General features: G+C 43.6%; 1 protein-coding gene across 1 annotated transcript; it reads left to right on the top strand.

Annotated features, from left to right (window-relative positions):
• RTCA (RNA 3'-terminal phosphate cyclase) lies at positions 1–14721 on the top strand. Its single transcript, XM_063117624.1, has 11 exons — positions 1–148; positions 1587–1687; positions 2274–2417; positions 5153–5276; positions 6780–6838; positions 7898–8039; positions 8710–8834; positions 9642–9700; positions 10902–10996; positions 12190–12294; positions 14170–14721. Exons 1-11 carry the CDS (start codon positions 101–103, stop codon positions 14263–14265), a joined length of 1098 nt encoding a protein of 365 aa, XP_062973694.1. The 5' UTR covers positions 1–100; the 3' UTR covers positions 14266–14721.
• The last annotated feature ends 10862 nt before the right edge of the window (positions 14722–25583 follow it).

Here is a 25583-nt window from a genome sequence, read left to right as displayed (position 1 = left end):
TCCCTCCGTCCCTCCCTGCGGCCTGGGGAGACGGCTGATCTGTCGGGGTTTTCTCGCGCTTTGCAGGGCCCGGGCGCCTGCTTTTCAGCGACGGCCCATCATGGGCGACGGAGACCGGGTGGAGATAGATGGCGGCATTATGGAAGGGGTGAGCCGGGGAGGAGAGGGAGAGAGAACCGCTGGCGGAGAGAGTCCATTGGGACCGGCGGGTTCCTGGGAGGGCGCAATTGCGCATGCGGCGCTCCCGAATGAATGGGAGTGGGGGCGGCTGGCACCGAAGCGGCTCCCCGAGCGAGCCAGAGTGACAGCGAGGGCGGCAAGGGAGATCAGAGCTGGATCCCTGGAGATCAGGGCTCGCAGGGTAACGCCCCCCTCTTTAAGACTGGGTTCTCCAGTGGGAATATTAGCTTGTGTTTTCCTTTTTTCCTCACTCGATACGTTACGCTGGGATTTATTTATTTGATTTGTACCAAGAAAAATGACGCCTAAGGCGTGTTTACCTATATGTGTTTACTCAGAAGTAAGCCCCCTTTAGTTCAATAGGGTTTACTCCCAGGTAGGTGAGTATAGGGTTGTAGCTTTGGTGGCCTACCTCACAGGAGTGCTCTGAGAGCAGATCTTTGATAAATGTTGAGAAGCAGAGCACTTCAGAAGCAAACGGAGGCTGTAATGGTGCGTGTACTCATCCCGGATACCCAATAGGACTTGCTTCTGAGTCAGCATGCAAAAGGACAGGCTGCATAAGCCTACTTTAATTTCTGGAAAGAAAAGTGCAGGGTGTTCAGCAAGCCTGGAAACCAGCCAGGGATGGCCTAAAACATTTTGCTGCTTGAGGCAAAGAATAACACCCCCATCCCACATACAGATCTGACTGGGCTGGTAGTTGAATTTTATTTCGACACTAGCAATGGGACAGTAACCACCACCTCTGGGATGGCTCTGATGCTTTCAGATGGAGGGCTCCTAGCAGGCCTGTAGCCAGCCTTAAAGGTCTGAGCAGAGGGTACCCAAAAATAGAGGGCAGTTCATCTGGTTTGCAGGCCTTTTAAAGACAACATTTTAAACTTTTTTTTTAAAATGGTAACATTTTTTTAGGGGGCAGAGAAAATGTAGGGGGGTAGGCCCACCTTAGCCCACCCTTGGCTACAGGCCTGGCTCCTAGCACTGCCAATTAGAAAGTGTCATGTAGCTCATCCGTCTTTTTCTTCTTCATGGATTTCCTGTGGTAAGAAAAAGGACAGAAGAAGTAGTAGGAAAATACGGGAGTGTTATTAGTGGGAGGAAAGATCAACTGTCAACTCCATGAATGAGGCAGAATGATGGCACAATAAAAGCTTTGTCTAGAAGCATCCCGTTTATCTTTTCCTTGAACCTGCGTTCTGTTACTTGTAAGTCAGGACAGACGGTGGTTACTTGATGAGAAAAGAAAGGCAGTGTTCACATGCCCAAATAATGTTTTGTTTATCCTTCCTGATATGAGAAATATATTACAAGCTAGGTTTGGCACAAGTGAAGTCCTAAATAGCCCTTCTTGTCTCCAGCAAGGCCTGGTTTTATCAGCATTTGATCCTCTCTTTCTATTGCAGGGTGGTCAGATCCTGCGTGTTTCCACAGCTCTGAGCTGCCTCCTCAGTACACCTCTGCATGTGAAAAATATCCGAGCTGGCAGGAGTCAGCCTGGCCTTAGGTAAGACCTGGTGAACTCTTGTAAAAGCGGTTTCCTTTAAAACACAAGGCGGGGGGAATTAATCTTGGGATCAAAGAAGGGATAAAGAGCATAAATGAAAGCAAGGAAGTTAAGGAACTAGGTTAAAAATGCTATTTGATAAACTAAAATATAATGTTAAAAGTAACATACACAGAGCATTTCACATGTACAATAATATGACAAAACAATCAAACTGCTAGACAGAAAATGCTCAGTAGACTTAATCGATTTGGCCAGATGTGTTTCGATTCTTGGTCTTCCTCAGTGGCCAGTGTGCCAAGCTAATTAGTACCGTGGGCTAACTTTTCTCTGGACTGACTTAAAAGTTCCAAACAATATAGATAATCAGATGTCACTTCCCACAATATACGGTATAATTCCAGATATTCAAAGGAAGCCCATAGAAGGTATTCTAAACAGCCCGTGCTTGCAAGCTAGGCAAGTGGGTGATTGCACCTTTGCTGTAGAGCGCTGTTGCTGGGCATGCAAAAGCCAAGCATCCTTTGTAATATGAGCGCATACACAGGCTGTGTTTGTGTCCTAATTCAGTACTCTTGACTTGTAGGCCTCAGCACCTGTCAGGACTGGAAATGGTCCGGGCCTTGTGTGATGGAAAGATGGAAGGTGGAGAAATTGGGTCCACGGAAATCACTTTCACGCCTGGGAAGATCAAGGGCGGAACCCACACAGCAGACACCAAAACAGCTGGGTATGTTCCTGTGTATTTGTTGGTGCTGTGCTGATAATGCCGCAATTATCACTCAGTGTTGTATTACGGGATGAAAGAAAAGGGATTTAATACTGAAGTGACAGAAATGATAGTTTTCCTTCATAACACTAAACACTGCAAGTGACTTTTTAAAGTCAGCCATGCTTCAGTAGTTGGATGTTTCAGTAGATAGATTTTCAGGGGCGGGTCTATGTATGTTGTTTTGCTTTTGAAAGCATAACCCTTTTGCAAGGGGCATCTCAGTTTTGTGTGGCCTGTTGGGTAGAAAATGAGATCTGGGAGATTTGAGTTCAAATCCCAATCCTGCTGGGGACCTCACTGTGTGGTGCTGGGCAAGCTGCTATCAGTTCCTCCATTTATAAAAACAGGAACAACAGCAACTAATCTCAGACAAGGGGGCTGTGAGGTCAAAAATATAGATTGTAAAAGGAGCACATTGGCACAGTTTTATGCTTGGTGCACCAGGTTCGACCCTTTCTGGCTGGGGAGTGCTGAGTGTTTTAGGACTTTTTTTTCCATCTGAATTTGTATAAGATTGTGCCTTAAGCCTACCGCTTATTAGGAAGAAAGGCCATCATCACGAATTTATTTTTTCACTCGCTATAAGAGTAAATGCACCAGAAATAACAGATTTATCTCCCAGAATAATGGAATTGCCTCCCAATTAAGGCTTGCAGCTCTTCGTTGCAATTCTGCCTTCACAAAGCTCAGAGTGTAAAGCAACTTTCACAGGGATCCCAAGATGTTCTTCTGCTCCCAATGCCGCAGCTGCTTCCAACACATGCTCTTGCAGTGCAGTCCGGAGGAATGAGACTCATTGCCTGGGCTTTTCTGCATGAGGCACTGATGGTGTGCTTGTCATTCCCTATTTATGGTTGTTTATAGGTTCTTCAGACGATTTGTCTTCATGAAAGTTGGGCATTGAAGCTAAGGCCCAGATATCTAAAGTTGCGTAATTGTTCAGTAGATTCATTGCCCAGCTTCCACTTACTGATCTCTTTCCCAAAGACTACAATTTTATTCTTAGCATAGTTAATAGACAAGTGCGGTCTTTGTGCAGAACCTACTCAGCTTTCTCAAGAGTCTTTGCATTCCTATTAATGTATTGGAGATCATTGCGATATCATTTGCATATAGAAGAACTGAGAGTTTAACATCCTGAATAGAAACTGGGAAGTATTGCAAGTTACTCAGTTCTTGTGGAATGCTGTTGATATAAAAACTAAAAAGGGAGCCAGTTGATGTATGGGGCAGAGGTACCAGGATATACAAAAGCCTCTATTTCTGAGGTAGGCCAGAATTCCGTTATGGGATCTCTCTTAACTGTCCCCCAGGGTATACCTGCATCGCTTTTGAGGGCAGAAGTAGGATTGACTTCTGTTAAAACATTTATCTATGTTGCACTTGCTTTAGATTGGTTTAAGCTGGCTTATGTGAGTGACTCCTGCCTTCCCCAAAAAATGCTTTCAAGAGTAACTTCAGACTTATCCCAAAAGTCTTGGGTAAATTTGACCATGCCTATATTACATGCTTATGAAATTGATTGTACCTTAAGCCTACCACTTTTACTTCCTTTGCTTCTGATGATAGAGTCAAGCAGAGGCTTAAAGAAAAGAAAAAATCCCTATCCTAAGCGGTTGGATCTGGATACAATCTCACAGATGTCTTATAGCTGCTCATAACCACTATATAAGATGGCATTTGGTCTGGAGAGCTATTTTATAACTATTACTGTGCCCAACCCCCCTCCCACTGAAGGAAATCATTCACAGCATTATGCTTTCAATGTATGCCTTCTGCCTTTCTGGAGTGAAGATTGAGGCCTTAGCTAGACCTACCTGTTAGCCCGCGATGGAGGAGGGAAGATCTTGCGTTGTGTTTAACACGAGATCCCTCCTCTGTTTACACATGATGTGCGATGATCTCAGAAGGAGAGGCGTTGTGCCCGCTATGTTTTTATTATTATTAAAGGGCCAGCAGCGCATGAATGCTTGTGCGCATAAGGTAAGTGGTTTTTTTAAATGTAAATTACTTTCCCCACTCCCCCACTCTACCCTCGATGGGCGCAGTGCTCCTGAGAAGCGCTGCGCCCCATGCACGGCTCCCGGCTCCTCGCACAGAGCTGGGTCAACCCACGGCACCCTGCCACACGTTCCATGTTCTAGGGCTCAGCCCGGGGCCGCAGAAAAACCGGGGCCAAAGGGGAGGGTGAGATCCCGGGACAAGGGAAGGATCATCCCTCCCTGATCCCAGAATCCCCTGTGCATCATGTGGATGCACAGGGATGATACCGGGGATCACCCCGGGATAAAGCCCTGTCTAGCTATGGCCTGAGTAATACTCCAGTCTATCAAAGATTTTCTGTTTGTGGGTCTGGGGAGGTTGAGAATGTTTCCCAATATTTACTAAAATGTCCCCCTCTATGTCCATCCGAGGCATAAATCTCTTGCTATTATTCCCTATTTTTACCGTGATCCAGATAGCAAAATTTGCCTTGGCAGCAAGAGAATGTTCCAGATCTTAAATAGCTTAGGGGGATGTTCTTGTTGGGTATGCATATGTGTGTGTGTGTGTGTGTGTGTGTGTGTATATATATATATATATATATGGCTGTACTGTTGTTGTTTCTTTTTATGTGTATTGCAGTGGCCTATGGCTCCAAGCAATTTGTCCAACATAAATAACATTCTGTCCCTGTCCGATTCCCACTGTAGGAGTGTTTGCCTATTGATGCAAGTAGCAATGCCCTGTGTGCTGTTCGCAGCCTCTCCTTCAGAGCTTCGTTTGAAAGGCGGCACCAATGCAGAGATGGCTCCCCAAATCGACTACACTGTCATGGTAAGGGAAGGCTTATTTGCTGAAAGTTGACCCTTCAGTTTTGCAGCCCAAGTAATCATCGGCTTCTGTAGTTGTTGCTGAGTTCTATTGTGAAACAATGTTTAACAAGAAAGCTATGTTTGAAATGGATTACTGTGAATGGTTAAGTGAACATAGATTGCAGGAACTGGAAATGTTGCAAGTAATCTACAAAAGTTACTAGCTCTCAAACATTTTTACTCATTCACCTGCCTGGACATTGTGGCATGTCATTGACAGGAAAGAAGGTCTGGGATGTGGGGAAAACAATTTCTAAAAGTGTCTCTGCCAGGATCCCATAAATAATGTGGGAGCACCTCATGCTAAAGCTAGCAGATGTGGGGCTGGAAGCAAAAACAGGTTGGTAAATATTATAATAACTATAATAAATGCTTCCCTGTCTGATCACTTGGAAACAATTCTCACTCACCACAGGTGAATAGGTCCTATTTACCAACCTGTATTTGCTTATTGCAACCATTCAGTCATATGCTACAAATTCTTAATGGTTGAAATAAACAGGATTGCTTGGGTAATTGCACACCTCTCTTTACAGAATTGTGGTCTTTTATGCATCATACATTTCCCCTCCAGCTCATGTTTCATTCTCCTTCTTGAAAGGTATCTGCTTGTACTGGTCTTTCATTTTTAAATATTGAAGTACACTTGAATTTTAAAAGCTCTGCTTATTCTTTCTGAAATGTGAGCGAGCCTGGAAGAAAATGGCCAGTCCTAAAAGTAATAAAGAAATCTACAAATTGCAAAGGGAATGATCCTATATGGAACAAATTATTCCCCCCTCCCAAGTAATTAGTTTATCTAGCATTTCCCAAAGTAGGGGAGGAAAGGAAGGGGGATGGTTATGGGTCCACCTGAAAAGAAGTGGGATGGCATTCCACCCTATTTTGAGCACTGTCTGTCACTAGGATATTTGGTATACTGGCTCAGGTCAGACATAATGGCAACCATGGTGAGCCTTAGGATCATACAGTCCCTCTTCCCTTCATGCATAAGTGGAGGAGCCTAGACGCTTCTGCACAAAGCTGTTTAGCACAAACCATAGTTTGTCCTCAAACCTGGTTTGTGATCCTGGCATGAGTGTAAGCTATGGGTTTTGAAAACTACAGTTTTCTGCATTTAAATATAACTGAAATGGGAGCTTCTAATATCTCTCCTTCCACCCACCACCCACCCTCATGCACCAAGGGAAAAAGAAGAGGGAGAAATATGCAAACCCAAGAGTCTGAACAGAGTCGCTATCTGCCAGAAAGATGTTTTCTCTGGCAAAATAATAATAATAATAATAATAATAAATTTCTTACTCGCCTCTCCAATTGGAGAACATCAGGCATAAAACACTGATTAAAAACATGGTATACACTGTTTAAAAACATCCCAAAAGCATCCTAAAACATGATAGAAAGGGATCTTTTACTCACTAAAAGAACACATCTGTGTTTTTCAGCAAATGTATTTACTCTTCAGGTCTTCAAACCAATGGTTGAGAAGTTCAAGATGACACTGGACTGTGATATAAAAAGGAGGTAAGGCACAATTATGCATGGCTCTGTGCCTTTATCTAGGGCACCTTTCTTGTCATCCACAGAGTTGACCGTGTATGCCTGAGGGTGTGAGAGAGTGTCTAGGACTGATGAGCTATGGGTGAGAGAGCATATAGGGTGGTGATAGAGAATGTGATAGAAAAAGAGATGATGGGGTGCAGTGTGCTTGCTGGCAAGTGGGGGAAGAAAAAGGTTTTGCCTTCTATGAAATAGGTTTGTGTTGGCACTGAAAAATTTGGATCCAAGGGAGTTGTTTAGTGTGTTGGGGCTCAGACCCCACCTCTACCTTGTACTCAGGTTTTGGGACGGGTTACTTGTCCTTTGTGACTAGCCATACTCCTTTGACAGCCCCTTTGTGGTGGTGCCCAGGACAGTTTCCCCAGTTGCCAAATCTGCCCACAGGCCCCCAAAGTTATCAATCATTGTACAGTTTATACCATAACTCCCTCACTTATCATCTTCTGGTGCAGTTTTGAGGGTTTTTTTTTTTCTGTTTTAACTAACTACAGTTTAGTGTTGCACCCTAAACTACCCTTTCTCAACCTTAGGTCCCCAAATGTTGTTGACCACAGTTCCCATCATCCCCAACCAGCATGGCAAATGGACAAGAATGATGGGTCTTGTAAGCCAACAAAACCTTGGGATCCAAGGTTAGGAAAAGCTGCCTTAAACTATGGTTAGTCTTAACAATGGTTGAGTGATGAGCAAATTTCACACACACAGACACATCTGGATGACACCATGTCAGAGAAGACTGATCTAATCCAGCATTTAGTCTCCAGGAGTGATGAATCAGATGCCTTTGGGAAGCCCAGAAGTAGACCAAGATGGAGTCAGTTGTCCTCAGCGGAAACAGAAAAGAAGGGTTTTGTTTGGTAATGCCAGTAAACACTCTGGATAATGTAGGTTCTATGGTCACATTGCAAACCCAATTGCAGGAAAATATTGATGCCCCACCTGCCTGCCTGCCTGACAAAAGGTCTCAAAATATAGCCTTGCTGCTAGAACATATGTGAATTACCAAATTCTGTGTCTTGACAGGGGTTACTACCCCAAGGGCGGTGGTGAAGTGATAGTCCGAATGGCCCCTGTTAAGCAGCTCAGCCCAGTTGATTTAACTGACCGTGGCACCGTGACGAAGATCCACGGGAGAGCTTTTGTTGCTGGAGCTTTGCCAATCAAAGTAAGTATGTCAGACATTCTTTGAGCAGGGATGTAGTCCTGTACAATGGGTTGGATCGAGGCTTAGCCATGCTTAGAAGAGACTGATAGAAATCAACAGGACAAGTTCATCGTGATTACAGAGCTGGCCTGAGAGATTTTGCTGCCTGAGGCAAAGAACAAGATGGCAGCAGTTCATACACAGAAGCCAACTGTAAGAGATTCGGAGTGAACCAGCTGTCTGCATCATCCTGCCAAATAATAAAGATACTTTTACCACACATCGGGTTGGATACAGAAATGCCCTTCCATGAACAGAAGGACTCCTTCCACTTGCCAAAGGGACTGAGATCTAACATAGGCTGGTGAAATGGGAGAGACAGTTTCTCCCTGTGGCCCTCAGCACCACCTCCGATATTGCTCCACAAGGTCCCCCAACCTTCTGGAGTAACTTTTCAGGAGGCTGTGGGGAAAGGAGGAATTGGAAAAAAAATGCCTCTTCCCCTTCCTGCAGCAGGAGTGTCCCATGAGCAGAACTCATCACAGAAAGCTTGGATCCAATCAGTCACATACATAGGATCCATAAAATAGTTATCTGTATCCACCCCTTTTCTCTCTTGGATCTTCAATGGAAAGTTCTTGTATGAAGGTTTCAATGTAACCACTGTCCCTGTTTTATCTTGTCACATTAGATAGCAAAAGACATGGCATCGGCAGCAGTGCGGTGCATCAGAAAGGAGATCCGGGACCTCTACGTCAACATCCAGGCTGTTCGAGAACCTGATAATGAAGCCTTTGGAACTGGAACTGGAATCATGTGAGTAGGTTCACATTGCACAGTATCACCAATCAGGGATCCTAGTTCACAGCCCACTTAAGCCAAAATGTTTGGTTTTGAGGGGATTTCTTTATTACATTTCTATACAGTCCAATAGCCGAAGCTCTCCCAATATATTACAAATGACATCCATTGTGCTAGGCTTGAGTTTTGGGATTCCATCAAATGTAGCCAGTTTGCAAGTCAGGCAGATGCACCAAGGGTAGAATAGGGAAGGAATGAGGTGACATGTACATAGCATTCCCCCCCTCCCTTGGAACTTGGGTTAAATTTTAAAAAAGTCAATTATTCTGTCTCTTTTTTAAAAGAAATATTTTGTGTATTGATCCTGTCACCAAACTTCTCATTTAATCTGTAGAATCCCTAGCCATTTATTTATTTATTTATTTATTTATTTATTTATTTTTATATCGCCCAATAGCTGAAGCTCTCTGAGCGGTTCACAACAATTAAAATCTACTGCAAAAGCAATAGAAACAGAGGTGTGTTGTTGTTGGTTTTTTTTAAAAAAGACAGTCATTCAAAGCTCTGGACACACCAGTTTCTTTTTCCTCTGAATAGAGTTTCCTGAGTTTTTGAAGCCTTTATTTGGCCACAATGAGAAGCAGAATGCTTGACTAGATCTGCCCTCCCAAACCTGGTGCCCTCAGAATATGTTGGACTTGCACTCCCAGCATTCCCAGCATGCTGGCTGGCTGGAAGTTGTGGTCCAACGCATCTGGATATTTTCTGCACGTCAATGTTTTGATCTGATTCTGTAACAAACATTTCCCTCCTTCTGTTTAGAATAGTTGCAGAAACCTCCACCGGCTGTTTGCTGGCAGGATCATCACTTGGTAAAAGAGGTGAGAATTTTGGCACTACCAAATTTCTTTATGCTGCTTAGCCCACCAAGAAAAGCTGATGAGGCCCTCTGACATACAGTACTTAATGGTATTGTGACATCATCATCCTCTGTGACATCATCACCCTCTTCCTTATTAAGAGAACCTTAAGCCTCGTGTGTGTGCATGTGTGCGAGTGTGTGTGTGTTTACAACCTTTGGCTTAGTTCCTTTGTGGTTTCATTTAGCCCTCATTGGTAACAAACAAGACAGAGAAAGGTGTGGTTTAAAAGAACAAAACAAAATTTAAAACTTTATCTACAAGGTTTAAGATGTTTCAGTATAGCTTAGGTTCCATGGTGTTCCATGAATGTTTTAAGTTTTTATTATTTCCTTACCTAATAATCAGTCTTTAAAATAAATATACGTATACCTCACTCCACCTCCCAGGGTAATCTAACCACCACCACCCCCAATTCTAGAACCCAGATTCCCTGATCCTACCCCACTGAAAGCCAGTCCTTATCTAATTCCCCAAAGAAAATCAAGTGACTGTTATCCCACCCCCCTCTCTGTCCCAACTGAAAATGGAATAGCCAATCAGGAGACATCATTCAAAAAGATAAACATTCTAACCCCCCCCCACCAACTTACCATTGCCCGTAAGAGAAAAGATTTGTTAAAGTAAATCAAGCCTGCAATCAAACATTCAAATGTACATCTAAAAAACAAAATAAATACCATTTTGTCACAGGTATCTTGTTTTGTGTATATGTGTGTGTTTTATTATTGTACATTGTGCTCCCTTACTGACGCATCAGGGTAAATGAAGCATTCATAGAATCATAGAATAGCAGAGTTGGAAGGGGCCTACAAGGCCATCGAGTCCAACCCCCTGCTCAATGCAGGAATCCACCCTAAAGCATCCCTGACAGATGGTTGTCCAGCTGCCTCTTGAAGGCGTCTAGTGTGGGAGAGGCCACAACCTCACCAGGCAACTGATTCCATTGTCGTACTGCTCTAACAGTCAGGAAGTTTTTCCTGATGTCCAGCTGGAATCTGGCTTCCTTTAACTTGAGCCCGTTATTATTGCCCTAACTGGATTTTGATAACATGCAGCACAAGGTTGCAACCCACTCTTACATTTTTCCCATTATTAAAGAAACAGACCTGTTTTGGAACTTTTGTGAACCTCTACCTGTACTTCCCCCTCCACCCCCCAGGTAAAAATGCAGACAAAGTTGGAATTGAAGCAGCAGAAATGTTACTTGGGAATCTTCGACATGGAGGAGCTGTAGATGATTATCTGCAAGACCAGGTAAGAATGGGAAGTAGAAGTTATCTCATAAAGTGAACAAGATTTGACAAGGGCAGAGGGGGACACTGATCAAAGCCAGAATATCAAAATAGATCTTTCCCTATATGGATGGGGATTCCCTGTTGTTTTATAGAAACAATTCAACGTAATCTATAAACAGAGATTTGCATATTTGGGGAGGGTGCGGTGGGGTGGACCCTGAAAACCCCCCCAATTCTGCACCGAGGAAAATTGTATCATGTGACATGGCTAAGTAGATTTGCATTTTCTTTTAAAAATTGCATAATTTGCCTTGTTTTGAAGGGAGTTATGCATCTTACTTGCAGTGAAGTGCTATGCATGTCTACTCAGGGGTAAGTCCCATTGAATTCAATAGGATTTACTCCTGGGTATGTGTATATAGAATTTCAGTCTAAGGTCCCAACACCACCAGTAATCCTATTAAGCCACTTCCCTGGCTTTTGAATTTTTTCCAGGCTAGACAGACAAACACACAGACACACACACACACACTTTTGCATGTATTTTTGCAGCCAGGCGGATTAGAAACTTGCCTTTCTTAAAAACTAATACCATGAAAGCTGATATTCTCAAGATGTTAAATTCTTACTTTTAATACAAAGTGGCTTATGAACAACATACCTAAGAGACTGCCTCCTACCTAATTTGACATCATAGTTGGTAAGATGAACTGAGAGTACCCCATGCATGAACTGAATTTGTCCAGCAAGGGTACATACAGCAGCATTCTTATGGGTTGCTCCAGAGCTATGAAATTCCTTCTCTAGAATCTCACCAACATATAATCTTAGCCTGTCGCTTAAGGATCCTAGATTAAAACGACAGCGTGTTGGTTTTTTTTTTAAAAAAATGTGTTTTACATTGCAATTCTAGGTATGTACTTCTAAGTTCAATGAAATTTACTCAAAGTGTGTTTAGGTTTGCAGCCATAAAGAATGGCTCTTAAAATATAACACCTCTTTCATATTTGCTTGATCGACTGTTACCTGTCCAGCACTTTCAGGATAGGTACCTGCTATAAATATAAATGGAAAGAGATCCTGGTGAAAGCAGGACCGAGTCAGTTGTTCAAGGGTTCCTGCTTTGACTTGCTTTTTTTTACTGCCATGAGAATAATGTTATATCACAACAGAAATTCCTGATGGTTTTATTACTATTTTTCTCCTCTCAAGTTGATCGTTTTCATGGCTCTAGCAAATGGGACCTCTAGAGTGAAGACTGGACCCATTACTCTTCATACAGAAACTGCTATACATTTTGCAGAACAGCTGACAAAGGTGAGTACAAACTTACTTTTTAAGCTCGGCTGGCTGATCTTAAAAACGCTGCCTCTGTACAGTTAGATCTTCGGCCTGTGGCTTATCAGAAGTGAAACCAGGACTGACCCAAGTCAATTTTTGGCCTGAGGTAAAGGACAAAATGTTGCCCTCCCTCGCTTCCACGTGCAGAAGCCAACCAAACTGGCAGTATTTCAGCACTACTGAAAGGACCATGTCTCCACTGCATTTGGGGGCAGCAGGCTCACTTAGGGGGCAGAGCAGGCCATGTGGCTCACACAACTCTGTCTTCCAACCCTGCCTTGTGTACAGCCAGTATAAAGCAGGGGTGTTGAACCTCTTCCAGCCTGAAGGCCGAATTCCATTTTTGAGAAGTTCTTGGGGGCTGCATTCCGGTGGTGGGCGGGGCCAAAAATACCTGCATCTTTTAGCTTAAAGCTCTTATTTCCTGTAACTGAGCCTTTGGAGAGGCATTCTAACTTTTTAAAATGGGGGGAAACAGCACAAAAGCTAGAAAACCACCAAACCGTTGGAGGTTCTGGGAAAGTGGGTGGAGCTTCTGGGGAAATCCAGAAGGCCAAATTTGGGACTTCAGGTGGGCCAGATTGAAATCTGGGACTGATGGACTGCACTAGGGCTGTGTTCCGCTCTGGGTTGGAGAAGCAGAAGCGAATCGGGGTGCTTCGCCTCCCGTTAAGGCAGAGGTGAAGAGGATTGGGGGGGGCAGCGGAGTGTCATGAAGCAGATCAAGATGAAGGTGGATCCTTCGCCATGATCCGGAGCTCCGAAAGAAAGGTAAGTGGGGGCTTACCTGGTGCTGCCGCAGTCCGGCGGCGGCTTCAACTGAGGCTCAAACCGGAAGACCATGGCCTGCCTTTCCACTTTGAGCCTCGGCCTCAGGTGAAGCCGCTGCCGGAACGCGATGGATGCAGGTAAGGGGGAGGAGGGGGGCCTTACCTCCCACCGCCGCCGCCGCCACAGTCTGTGCGGCGACAGCAGCAGAGCCAGATAAGGGGGCAGGGGGGAAGGGTCTTACCTGCGTCCATCCGCGGTCTGGCGGCAGCTTCAACTGAGGCTGAGGCTCAAACCAGAAGATCAGGCCACAACCGTGGCTTGCCCTTCTGCTTTGAGCCTCGGCCTCAGGTGAAGCCGCTGCCGGAACGCGACAGATGCAGGTAAGGGGGGGGGGCTTACCTGCAGCCGCCACTGTTGCTGCTGAGCTCCGATTTGGATCCGGAGCTCCGCAGCGAAGCGGACTGTAGGCGGATTGGGAGCGGAGTGGGTGGTCCATGCACAGCCCTAGACTGCACCACTGGTAATAAAGGTTGGTTACATTTTTTTAAAAAAAGTAATAACAATCATTATTGTGCAAATAGGGAGGTTCAACTGGTGCTGCCGTTACATTTTTTGGGGGGTGCCAGTCAAGAGGTTTTTATTTGTTCAAGCATTTTAACTGATCATATTGCTTCTGCTGGTTGCAAAGCTTTCTTGTATTATTTCTTTTGATGGTGATTTTAATTGTTTTTGTAATTGTGGGCAGTGTCCAATATTGCAGCTGCGCTTACACTATTGACATACCACTAGCAAAAGCATCCTTTAGCAGTACGACAATAGCGTACGCTGGTCTGACAGATTTTGCGGAGAAACTGGTCATACTCGCTTACACTATTGCCATACGGCTAGAGGTGGCTTACGTTAGCAGTAGGTCAATAGCGTAAGCAGAGCAGCAGTGTTGAATACTGCCCTTTGTGTTTGTAATTTTTGGAATTCTTTTAATGTCTTGTGCCCCACCCTGGAATCCACTTGGATGAGGGTGGTCTCGAAATTTTTGAAATAAAAGAATAAAAGTTAATTTTAAATTAATTTTGATTGCAGGCTAAATTCACAGTGACAAAATCAGAAGATGATTCCTCCAAGGATGCCCACGTTATTGAGTGCCAAGGAATCGGATTGCTAAATACCAACTTGTAGCTGCTGCTGTTGGGAGAGGCATCTGGGTTGTTGTTTTTTAGTGTTGCCTTCATGATGAATTGCACTACATTTCACTGACGTGTTTGAGAAAAGATAGTGTGATTAGTAATTGGTTTGAATTAATTCCAATGAAGGACAGTCATTTTGAGTTGTGTGGCCAATAGAGAATTCCATTTGTCTTTGATGATAAAACATTGCAGAGCAGCTGTTCAATACAGATACAGCAGAGTGGGACAGGGATCGCTTCGGCTTTTTAAAAAATGACTTCTTATGATTCAGTCGTTCTTCTTGTACCCTGTTGGGAAGTGGTGTCTGTCATATGAAATACTTTACATGCACTAAAACATAATGTGTGCAAAAGTACATTAGTCAGCCGCTACCACCTACATTTTTTTTTATTTCTGTAACCATTTGTTGCACATAATTTCAGTCAAATAATAAAGCAATCTCAACAAAGACGTTTACAGGTTGTTATCAGTGAAGAAGGTGCAGAAGTTTGTGATGAACACTGTAGTTTACTTCTGATAATGATGTGTGTGTGTGTGTGTGTGTGTGTGTGTGTATGAGAGAGTGAGAATGTTCACTTTTCAGATCAGGGCTTGGATCTAGGATCTGTGAGAGGTAGACCTCAATTTTTGGGGATTCCTCCCCAACACACAAGTCACCCCATTCAGCAGGGTTTCTTTACTCCCTGTATAGCATTTCAAGAGACTGGAGGGGTTGGCATGGGAAGAAGAGGAGCAGAGAAGTATAAACATGGATCCAACCCAAGGAATGTAAAGAGGCTGTAAAAAATGTATAGAGTTGGGTTTTTCCCTCACAAACTAGTATTTCTTCTCTATCCCCATTCCATTCTTTATTTTTCACTATGGTAAACCAAAAAAGCACAGCTTTTTTATTTCTTCCTTGTTTTATTCATTAAAAAAATTGTTCCAACTTTCCTAATATTTGGTGCACCTTTCAAAATAATAAAATACCAAGAAAAAATTATCCTACACTTAACACTTCTCGTCCCGCACCAGCAAACCAGTACGCACACCTCCAAAAAATGGGGAGAAAAGGTTAGATAAAACTATGTCCAGTATTTAAACATCTTGGAGAGGGAGCCAACCTCTTGGAAGAGTATGGACATGGGGGTGAAGCTTGCTGGAAGAGCATTTGGGGGTGAAAGCATTTTGGAAACTGTGATTTCTAATAAAAAGGAAGGGAAAGGATTTAGCATTTGTTTCCTTGCATCACTCTTTGCTGCTGATCACAGCCTCTGACATGGTTTTTTCAATTTAAAACAAAATGACTGCTCACATATCGCCCTTGTATTGGCTAGTTTGCCCAATATGCAAAAATGGAATTTGTGAATAGGCAAAGAGTTGTACAGCATGGCCCAATGGAATGATGGGAGTTGTAGTTCAAACACAACTGGGCGACATCAGGTTGAGGATGGCTGCCTTAGCTGAGCATGGAAAAATATACCATGTTGGTGGAAAAATAAAGGCCAGCTGGAGTAAGGAAGGATAACTGTATCGGTCATTATGTGTCCAGCAGCTAAGATGGCAGATTTCCAAGGAAAGCTTCTTCCAGGAATTGCCCTGATTACACTGAAGTGAACTGGTTTTCACCCCACCTTCCCAGCTACTGGTTATTTGCTCTGATGTTTGGCAGTAATCTCTTTTCCAAATGTGTCCCTGTGTAGTGATAAAAGCTGGGCTGGATTAATTTTCTCTTTAATCAAAAGGAACAGCTGTTCAGAGAGATTTCTAATGTTAGGAATTGCCTGATGGGGGCAGTACATGACTGCATAAACACATGGTATTTGAAATGTCTAGGACCAGCGAGAATTGTGGTATTCCTGCAAAATAACGATCACAGAACTTTCCCTTGAGTTTGTAGTGATTGCTTCTAAGGCCCCCAATTTACTGGTCTGCCCTTAGGAGAGCTTGAAAAGTAGCACACTTTCTGGGTATCTGCTTTCATAGAAAGTGGCATGATCCACTATTGTGGTTCAGCGACTGGAAAACTGGTGCAAAAGTCTTGGATTAAAATTCCACCTTTGTCACTGATACAGCAGTCTTGAGCTTCTCTCTCTCTCTCTCTCTCTCTCTCTCTCTCTCTCTCTCTCTCTCTCTCTCTCTCTCTCTCTCTCTCTCTCTTGTATTTCATAAGTTTGTTGTGAGTGTTGCAAAAACCAGTCTTCATAAAAATAGCCAGGCCAGATCAGTCCAAAGATCCATCTAGTCAAACATTCTGTTCACAGAGTGCCCAACCTAACCAACTGCTCACAGAAGATTTAAAAGCAGGACATGAATTCACTAGGTCCTGGGTTCAGGATTATACTGAGCGTCACCTTCCCTCTGGTCAGTTCCATGACCAACTGTTCTAGGGTGCAGTCATTTAGGCCATAACCTTATTATTGTGACTGGCACTTGCGTCAAGGTCAAGTGAAAACGGCTATTATGAATAACAAAAACAGCAGAAGTACTAGAACTATGGCTTGGAAAAGGATAGATGTTTAGTGAACCCCCAAGAAAGCCAGGGATTAGGCCTCATGCATTCAGGTCATATATCCCAAGTATAGCAGTATGTGTGATTTTTTAAATTGTGAGTTGAAATCAAACCATCACAACTTCTGTGAACCCTTTCTTTCACAAGAGGTGCTTGCTGCAATGCTCTCTTGTCATTCTAAAGAGGTGCAAAAAATGGTTTGTCAGGTGGTTTAATAATGGCACCACCTAAACAAAGGCTTGGTTTTGGAATTCTCCTTAGACAAGGGGGACCTGCAACAAAATGTTGCAGCGCTTCCTCACAACCCCTTCTCCCAGGAATGCTCCAGTTCAGGAGTCCAGCCAGCTTGAAGCAGGAGCCTTGCCCCTGACTTTGAAAACTCACAGGACCTTGTGGCATCACTTTTTAAAAAGGCCCTGGTCAGCAGCTAGATTGGCCCTGTGGGTGGCTCCAGTCCAAAGCCAACCACTGTGGTGATGAGTTATTCCTACTGTTCCTGAACAGCATCGCTTTGCTGGCTACTCAGGAGAAGACTGTGTGAGTAGGATTAGATGCTGCTGGCAACGCCATTTTAATATGTGCTGGGTTGTCCAAGAAATGAAGGCATTTTATTATTAGCATGAGCATTATTAGGATTAGGATTATTAGCATTGTTATTAGTAGTATTTATATACCGCCTTATCTGCCAAAAAGCCATCAAAGCAGTGTACAACAACTTAAGAACAGGGTCTGTTTGGGTGGTTGACAAAGGAACCTATAACCTACAAAGAACAGAATGCTGGACTAGACGAACGCTTGGTCTGATCCAGCATGGCTCTTCTTATGTTCTTAAACATGATTCCTACCCCCGTTCCCAATGTCTCTCCCCTTTTTATGGTTAGGGGTTCCCAAGCCCAACTAGCATTAAGCTGGCATGGAAGTTACAGCAACACCAGTTGCTGCTTGACAGAATACCCACATGGGATGGTTGAGTTTGAGGGGTGAAGTGGCCGCCTTCTTTGGGTTGGGTTCCGTTGACTTCTAGAGAAATGTGTTTGGAATGTTTGGGTGGAAGGACCGTGCTTCAGCGAAGGCGGCTAGATTACAGGTCCTTCATGGAGACATACAACCTATGATTGATTTAGCAAACCATGAAACGTTTTGCCCCTCTCCAGCCCATAAATCTCGTTACTGTTTAAAGTCGGTGCCAGCCATTGAAATACTTATATGAGGAAAATGGCCTTTCATAAACAAAACAGAGCAAAAATCCCTTGCTTAAGCACGGCAGAGTAACTATGAGCTTAGCTTCACAAATCTTGTAGGACGCAATCCAGCAAAAGTTGCACAATTTTAAACCCCATGGATTTCAATGGGAGAATTAAACAAATGCTTAAATACCTCCTATAGAAATCAAAGGAACTTCCTTAATTGCTGGCTGGATCATGCCTCTGTTTCTTATTAAATATTTCAGAGGAATTTTTGAGTCCTATATATTTCGGTTTAATGTCTGTGAAGTCAGTATATAGATTTTTGTGTGGTGGTTATATTGCTCTTCAACCTGTATTGAAGATATTGATGTTTTAACATTTCTGCTTTTATATCTTCGTACAATTTGTTCTGTTTTAATTCTGACTGACTGTTTTAATTCTGGTTTGTGCTGCCCTATGGCTGTAAGCAATAAAATGTGTTTGTTCACCCTAGTGACACTTCTCTGAAATCTGTGCTGTATATGTTTGAGCTTCAGTTTAGCAAATTAATTAGTCTTTAAAATATAGAGTACAATCAAGTGTGATATTGGGACAACACTTTTTTCCCTTTTAGACTTTTAAACCTCCCTGTATTAGCTAAAGATATACAATTAATCATATCCCATCCCAAAGTAACTATATTGTCTGTAAACAATCGGGGTAAGAATATTATGCCAGCTGTAGAGAATGCATTAACCTTCTGCTCAGCATGAGAATGAGGGAGGCATCTCTGAACTACTCTGTAAATGTGTGGGGGGTTTGCTTAGGTAGTTCGTGCCAATCTGGATTTCATGCAGCTAGCACTACAGGTGTTGAGTGGAAGCGAAGAGGTTCATCTTTAATATAGCTTAAGTGCAAAGGATGACTCTTAAATACGTCACTCTTTGTTTCCAATAAATGGCTATGGTTGATCTTCTGCAATTCAGCCCAGATGGTTGTATTTGATATGCTGCCATCCGAAGAAAAGAGACTATTTTTAAGGGAAGGTGATGATCCAAGGAATTCTTAGTCTGCCAAACCTCGGGGCAGTGTGGCCATCTAGTGAGGGCGGGGAGCAGATTTCTCCCACATGCCTGCCAGTCCAGCCTTCTCTAACTTGGTGCCCTTCATATGTTTTGGGCTACAGCTACCAGCATTCCTGGTCATTGGCCATGCTGGCTGGGGCTGATGGGAGTTGAAGCCCAAGACCTCTAGAGGGCGCCAGGTTAGGGAAGGCTGGGAGAGACTGTAACTGTTCTTCAAAGCACCTGCATTCCTGTTCAGTTCAGAAGTGTTTTGCACTGACTGTTAAGTCACATGGTGAACTGATAGCTTACTTCTTCAAATAGCTCATGAAGAAAGCTTCCTTGTGTGAGCATTGTGATGCCAAAGCTGCAAGGTCATGGGTGCTCTTCTCTGAACTAAAAAGGTTGTGGTGTTTCCAGTTGATGGTGGAAAAGTTGTGTTTTTGTGAAGCAATTGATCTTCTTTGCAGTTCTGTTTGGCTGCCCATAAATGAGTTCGCTTCTTCTTGCTGCCACATCTTAACTACATCAGGAAAGCCCTGATGGATCTTGTCTAGCATTCTGCTACTGGCTCTCTTTACTCCAGGTTTGTTTACTCCAGCATGCAAACAGGCCACTATGCAGAGATATTCAGCTATGTAAACCCCAAATCACCCTTTAGTCAAATTACTCCAACATTACATTGGTAGAAATGAGAGCAAATTTCAACACTAGTGTGGCTGAATATTCCTTTCATGCATTCACAGACCTTAAGCCATGGCCGGCCCTTCCATTATGCAGAGTGAGTCAGCTGCCTCAGGCAGCAGATTCAGGATGTCATGAAAGGGAAGCAAATTGTTAGTTATTTATGATGGCATTTTTACTGTCAGAGATGTGGGGCGGCGGGGGGGGGGGATGATTGTGAGATTTTCTTCCTTGGGTGCCAAAGCTGGCCAGATTGTTTCAGCTATTGGGTGGTGTAGCAATGCAATAAATAAACTAACGGCTTGGCTTGATGTGTGGAAATTACATTACGCCAGTCCTTTTACAACTTCATTGGCTGCCAGTCCAGGTCTGGGCCCGATTCAAAGCGTTGGTATTGACATTTAAAGCCCTTAATGGTTTGGGGCCAGGTTATTTGAAGGAACGCCTCCTCCCACATGTACTTGCCTGGACCTTAAGATCATCTTCAGGGGCCCTTCTTTGTGAGCCCCTGCCCAAGGAAGTGAGGCAGGTGGCTACTAGGAGGAGGGCTTTCTCCACTGTGGCACCCCGGTTGTGGAATGAGCTCTCCAGAGAGGTCCGCCTGGCGCCTACACTGTACTCCTTTCGTTGCCAGCTGAAGACCTTTTTATTCTCTCAGTATTTTAACACTTAATTTTAACTTAAATTTAAATTTTACTGTTCTAACTCTGTATTTTAACCTTATATCAATTTTGCTGCGTGGTTTTATCCTGGTTGTGCTTTTTATACTGTATTTTGTATTTGTGCTTTTAACATGTTGGTTGTTTTATTATGGTTTTAATTTTTGTGAACTGCCCAGAGAGCTTCGGCTATTGGGCAGTATAAAAATCTAATAAATAAATAAATAAATAAATAAAATTTACTGCTCTGCCTCAGGTAGCAAAATATCATGGGCTGGCTCTGCCTTTACCAAATACACTGTTCTATTCTAGTAGTAGCCAACATGGCTGGCCGTATTAGCTGGGGATGATGGCCATTGTATTTTAGTACACATGGAGACTTGGTGCTTCTTTTCTTGACAATTTTTCTTACCAACTTTGATTAAAATTTGGCAGGGCTTCTGGGGACCCAATCCAATTACTTCCATCTTCACGAGCACAGGAGGAAAGAGCACTGTTGTCATTCTCTGCAGTATGAGGAAATTGGCTCTGCTCCATCAGTGTTACACAGTGGAGCCAGCCGTCCCTAAAACCTTGCTTTTCAGTGCTGGGGGAAAACATACTTCTGAGTGGAGTGGTGGTGGAGTAGAACAAATGTCATCGATGAGAGAGGCTTGTTACCCACCTCTCTCCAGGCTCCCCCTGCCACTACAGGTTTATAAATGGGAATGGGAAGTAAGTACCACAATACTGGCTCCCTGCCAGCACAAATAAGACCCACTCCAATGATCCTGGACAGGATCTGAAGGCTCCCTATGAGAGCACCCCAGCACCTCAACTTAGCATCTTTCCATCAAACTGTCAGGGAGTAATAGTTCCTACCCACTTTCCCCCATTATGTCCACTTTTCCATGTAGAAGAAAAATCCCAAATTATCCTGGGCAGGATCTGAAGGCTCCCTATGAGAGCACCCCACTACCCCAATTTTGCCCCATTTCAGCAAACTGCCACTGAGTTATAGCTTCATACCTGTTTTTACTGTAAACATCAGAGAAGCTACGTAAATAACACAACATTAGAGAAGCGCAGTAGCAATAAGGAAACGCGTACTTATGGCTCTCAATGGAACTGGCTAGGAAAAGGAGTGATGGGGGGAAGGGGCAGCCCCACCCCTTGACCACGTCACAGAGGCATGCCCAGGATTTAATGCGGAGGAACAGGGGCACATTGCAGAGGAAGCACCAGGGAGCCACTTTAACTAAGAAGAACAGAGTAAAACAACTCTGAGATACTGCAGCTTTTTGAGACGGAAACCATTGGTTGGGAGCATGCTAGCCATGACGTCATTTACCGCAAATGACATCACAGCACACCCAAGCTGCAGGAAATTCCTTTTTAAGACAGCCCGAAGGTCATCCTTGACTTAAGGGAAGTATAAGTCCTATTTCTAAAATAGTAAGTTGTAAGTAGGTTTCTAGAATGAATGGTGTGTTGTAAAATAGCGGGCCTGTTGGTACGACATGCTAAGGGTTAGGCCTCTAACCCTTTTGAAGCAAATGGTTAGTGAGTGTGTTTAAACCATGGTTATGTAGCCACCATGGTTAGGAATAGTTGACATGACATGCCATAAGGTTTAGCTCAAAATGCTTAAGCACCGTAGCCATATATAGACAGGTTTCCCCCTTGATGCTCTTTGAATGCAGCAATAGCTGGGAATAATAGCTGGGAAAATGTTGAGCACAAATCTAGCCAAGATTAGATACTTCCAAGTCCCTTTGATTTTAATTGGGGAGAAATTAAGTACAAACATAATTCTCCCATTGAAATCAAGAGGACCTAATAGTGCTTAACTTTGGCAGGATCATGCCCCCTTTGAATGCCTAGGCACCAGCTTGGGGTTTTCCTAAGATGCCAGCATCACATTTTTAGGCGCTTGAGTAACCATATGGATTTTTTCCAGCCCTGACCAATAATTTCTCAGACGTTAATGACTCTCAGTTTAACCACAAGGTTCAACTCGGCTGTTAAATGCTGCCTTCCAGTTGCTCATAAGAATGTTCCGGGAATAGTTCTGATTTCGCAATGTAAATGTCCTTTTGGAGCTTGCACCGGCCAGCCAAGTAGACTTGAACCACCCACCGTAGGAAATGCTGATTTCTACATGGAGAAACAATCTTTATCTCTGACAAAAAGGCAGGAGAACAGTGTGAAACCCATGAATCTCTGCTCTAGAGTGTTTTGCTCCTTTGGGTGTTAATTATGGAGAACATTGGTTATCCTGTCACTGTTTTGCTCTGTTAAAGCATAAAAATATAGAGAGGTGGAGCGAGCCAGAATCTCCTTTTGTCCCCATGGGAACAGCTTATTTTTAACTTGATTTCAAAATTCATATGGTCTTAACAAGCTGATTTTCTAGCTTGGCTGGTACAGTTCATGCTGGGAAGCAATAACACCTGATTGCTGCCCGTTTATCCTATGATCAATACAAGGTGAATGTGTAATTTATTAGACCTACAGTCTCTGAGCTGTAATATATCCACTCCCATTCTATGTACAAAAGATGACACGACTGGCTGATGAATTTGTTTTCAGTGCTGATGATGGGACAGGCATCTTCAAACATCTCTGAAAGCAGCAGGTTAAGTTAGGGGGTGCCGAGCAGGATGTATGGCGCACAATTCCCTCCTCCAACACCTTACTTGGCTGCCTCAGGTGGCTGCTTCCCTCTGCTGAATTGAAGGGCCGGCCCTGCCAGTGGGGCAGTGAGGTGCACACTTGATCTCTCCTATAGACTGAAGTTCCAGATCTTATATTGGCCAGGAGGGCGAGGAAGGGAGCAATGCTTTATGGGGCCTTCCCTTTCTGATGGGTGAAGAGTGGTGCCCAGGTTGGCGGTTTCATTTTTAAATTTCAGCCCATCTTGCAAGAATCACTGGTCCAGAATCTTAGCATGTTGAAGAGAAAAAGAAATGGTGTTGTTTATAGGTGCTGTCTTGTTTCCAATAAAAAAGAGGCTCAAACCCCCCATACGTTTCGAATGCCCGGGGATCTTAGAAGAGCTTCTTCTTTATCAAAACGTGAACCGTGTAGCAACAAAACTGCACCTTCATGCCTGTGCATGGCAAGCCATAGACAGTCTCCTCCAACGATAGTTCTGCTTTTAGAGTTCGGAACTTGCGAAGTTCAAGAAAACACGCCGAGGTCTCTCTGCCACTTGGAAACAAAATGTATCAGCTTCAAATCACATGATCTTCATTCCGGCGAGTTCTGATATGATACTGAGAGAGGCTCACCCGTCTTCGGTGACGGGTGTCAGCCTTCTCACAGACACTCTCTTATGCATAGACATCTTGGAAAGACAGCCCTTAAGTGGCTCTCCAAAGTAAATATCCATACAACACTTGATCTGTATGGGAGGAAATGATTTAGGGCATATGCTAACTGTGCAATAAATCAAGTTATTGCCATTGCTGATCTAGAACTCAGTTTAATTTTTTTTGGTCATGAATATATTCTATTGCTTTCAGACATTTTGGGGCCCAATACAACCATGGGGAGTATTCAACGTTGCCCTACGAGGGCTGTCTTCACAGTGCTGGGTTGGCACTGCTTCCCTCTTCCCATTCCATCTCCCGGGGTGGCTTTGGGTAATCTCGATTTCAAGGAGGGAGTACGGGGTTTCTGGGTGGCCCTCACCTTCTTCCCGATGGAAGGCAACCACTCGCTGGTCACCTTCCACTAGACTCTACCCCCAGGTTGACCCCAAATTGGCCCGGGAATAACGTTACATAGCAGAAGCGCCATGTTGACTTCACTCCCTTTGAAAATGACTTTTTCAAAATGCAGCTCTGCTAGGAAGCCCCAAGGTGGCTGTGAACCTGCACTTCTGGTGTCTAACCAACGCGGCGCAGATCTACAGCCACCTCAGGGCTTTCCCCACACATAGAGATCCCCCTAGTCCTAGTGCTAATGTCATTGTGCTAGTGCAGGGGCAGGCAACACTTTTGGGGTGTAGGGACATTTGGCAATTTGCGAAACTGTTCTGGACACCACCACAAAATGGCTGCCATGGGGTGTGTGGCTAGCCACACAAGGCAAGTAACCTGCCCAAAAGACTGAGTACAAGGCAGAGGTGGGCTCTGTGCCCCAACACACCAAAAACTCCTTTGAACCACTCTTTCCATATTAACATAATTTCATTTTCAGAAAAGTTGACCTTTTGACATGAACATATTCCTATTTATAGTTTATAATACTATATTCCCATAGAAGCATTGTTGTATAATGATTCAGCTGCCAGTTAGATAAAGCACCTGGAAAAATGAGTAACTTCATGTCAGATCCATCCAGTCTGCCCCAGTGAAAATTTCCTGTAGGGAAATAGAAAACAATCAACTTCTTTCAGAAGATCTTTGATTCCGGCTAAAGATTTGTACTGGCCTATATTCTTCTGGTGATTTGTTTCCCTGGAGTGCTATCAATGACTTAGACTGTACTGTGATTATTAACTATTTTTTAAGGACTTCCTGAGCTTTGTCCACTTTGTTGCACAATTCAACTTCCAGTACATGTTAAAATAAAATAAAAAGCTGGGTTGTACACTAATAAAAAAGTCAATTCATTAATCAAGTAACCAATTAAACATTTAAAGCAGTTGCAATCAGTTGCATATCCCCCAAGCCTCAATCTACATCCCATTTTGAGATGCTGAAGAAAATTAAACTAAACAATGAGCTTTTCTACATAAGGCTATTAATCTGCTGTATTCAGTTTTGTCACAGAACTGAGATCTGAGCTCTACACAAAGCGTTCTTCCATTCCTGCTTTTCAGCTATATAACCTCTAGGTGGCGCTGTGCCATAGTGGAATACCACAATTACACAAGAAGAAAAATACATTTTCTTTCACTTTCAGAAGTAATAGAATCATAGAATCATAGAATAGCAGAGTTGGAAGGGGCCTACAAGGCCATCGAGTCCAACCCCCTGCTCAATGCAGGAATCCACCCTAAAGCATCCCTGACAGATGGTTGTCCAGCTGCCTCTTGAAGGCCTCTAGTGTGGGAGAGCCCACAGCCTCCCTAGGTAACTGATTCCATTGTCGCACTGCTCTAACAGTCAGGAAGTTTTTCCTGATGTCCAGCTGGAATCTGGCTTCCTTTAACTTGAGCCCGTTATTCCGTGTCCTGCACTCTGGGAGGATTGAGAAGAGATCCTGGCCCTCCTCTGTGTGACAACCTTTTAAGTATTTGAAGAGTGCTATCATGT

Source organism: Elgaria multicarinata, chromosome 1 (genome assembly GCF_023053635.1).
Source record: "Elgaria multicarinata webbii isolate HBS135686 ecotype San Diego chromosome 1, rElgMul1.1.pri, whole genome shotgun sequence".
NCBI lineage: Eukaryota > Metazoa > Chordata > Lepidosauria > Squamata > Anguidae > Elgaria > Elgaria multicarinata.
Note: the sequence above shows the minus strand (reverse complement) of the source record. Positions and strands in the feature narration are given on the sequence as shown.

Coding starts and splice junctions, on each gene's coding strand:
- RTCA (XM_063117624.1), top strand. CDS start 101: ATGGGCGACGGAGACCGGGTGGAGATAGATGGCGGCATTATGGAAGGG. Junction 5,277..6,779: donor AAATCGACTACACTGTCATG/GTAAGGGAAGGC, acceptor TTTACTCTTCAG/GTCTTCAAACCAATGGTTGA. Junction 10,997..12,189: donor ATGATTATCTGCAAGACCAG/GTAAGAATGGGA, acceptor TCTCCTCTCAAG/TTGATCGTTTTCATGGCTCT.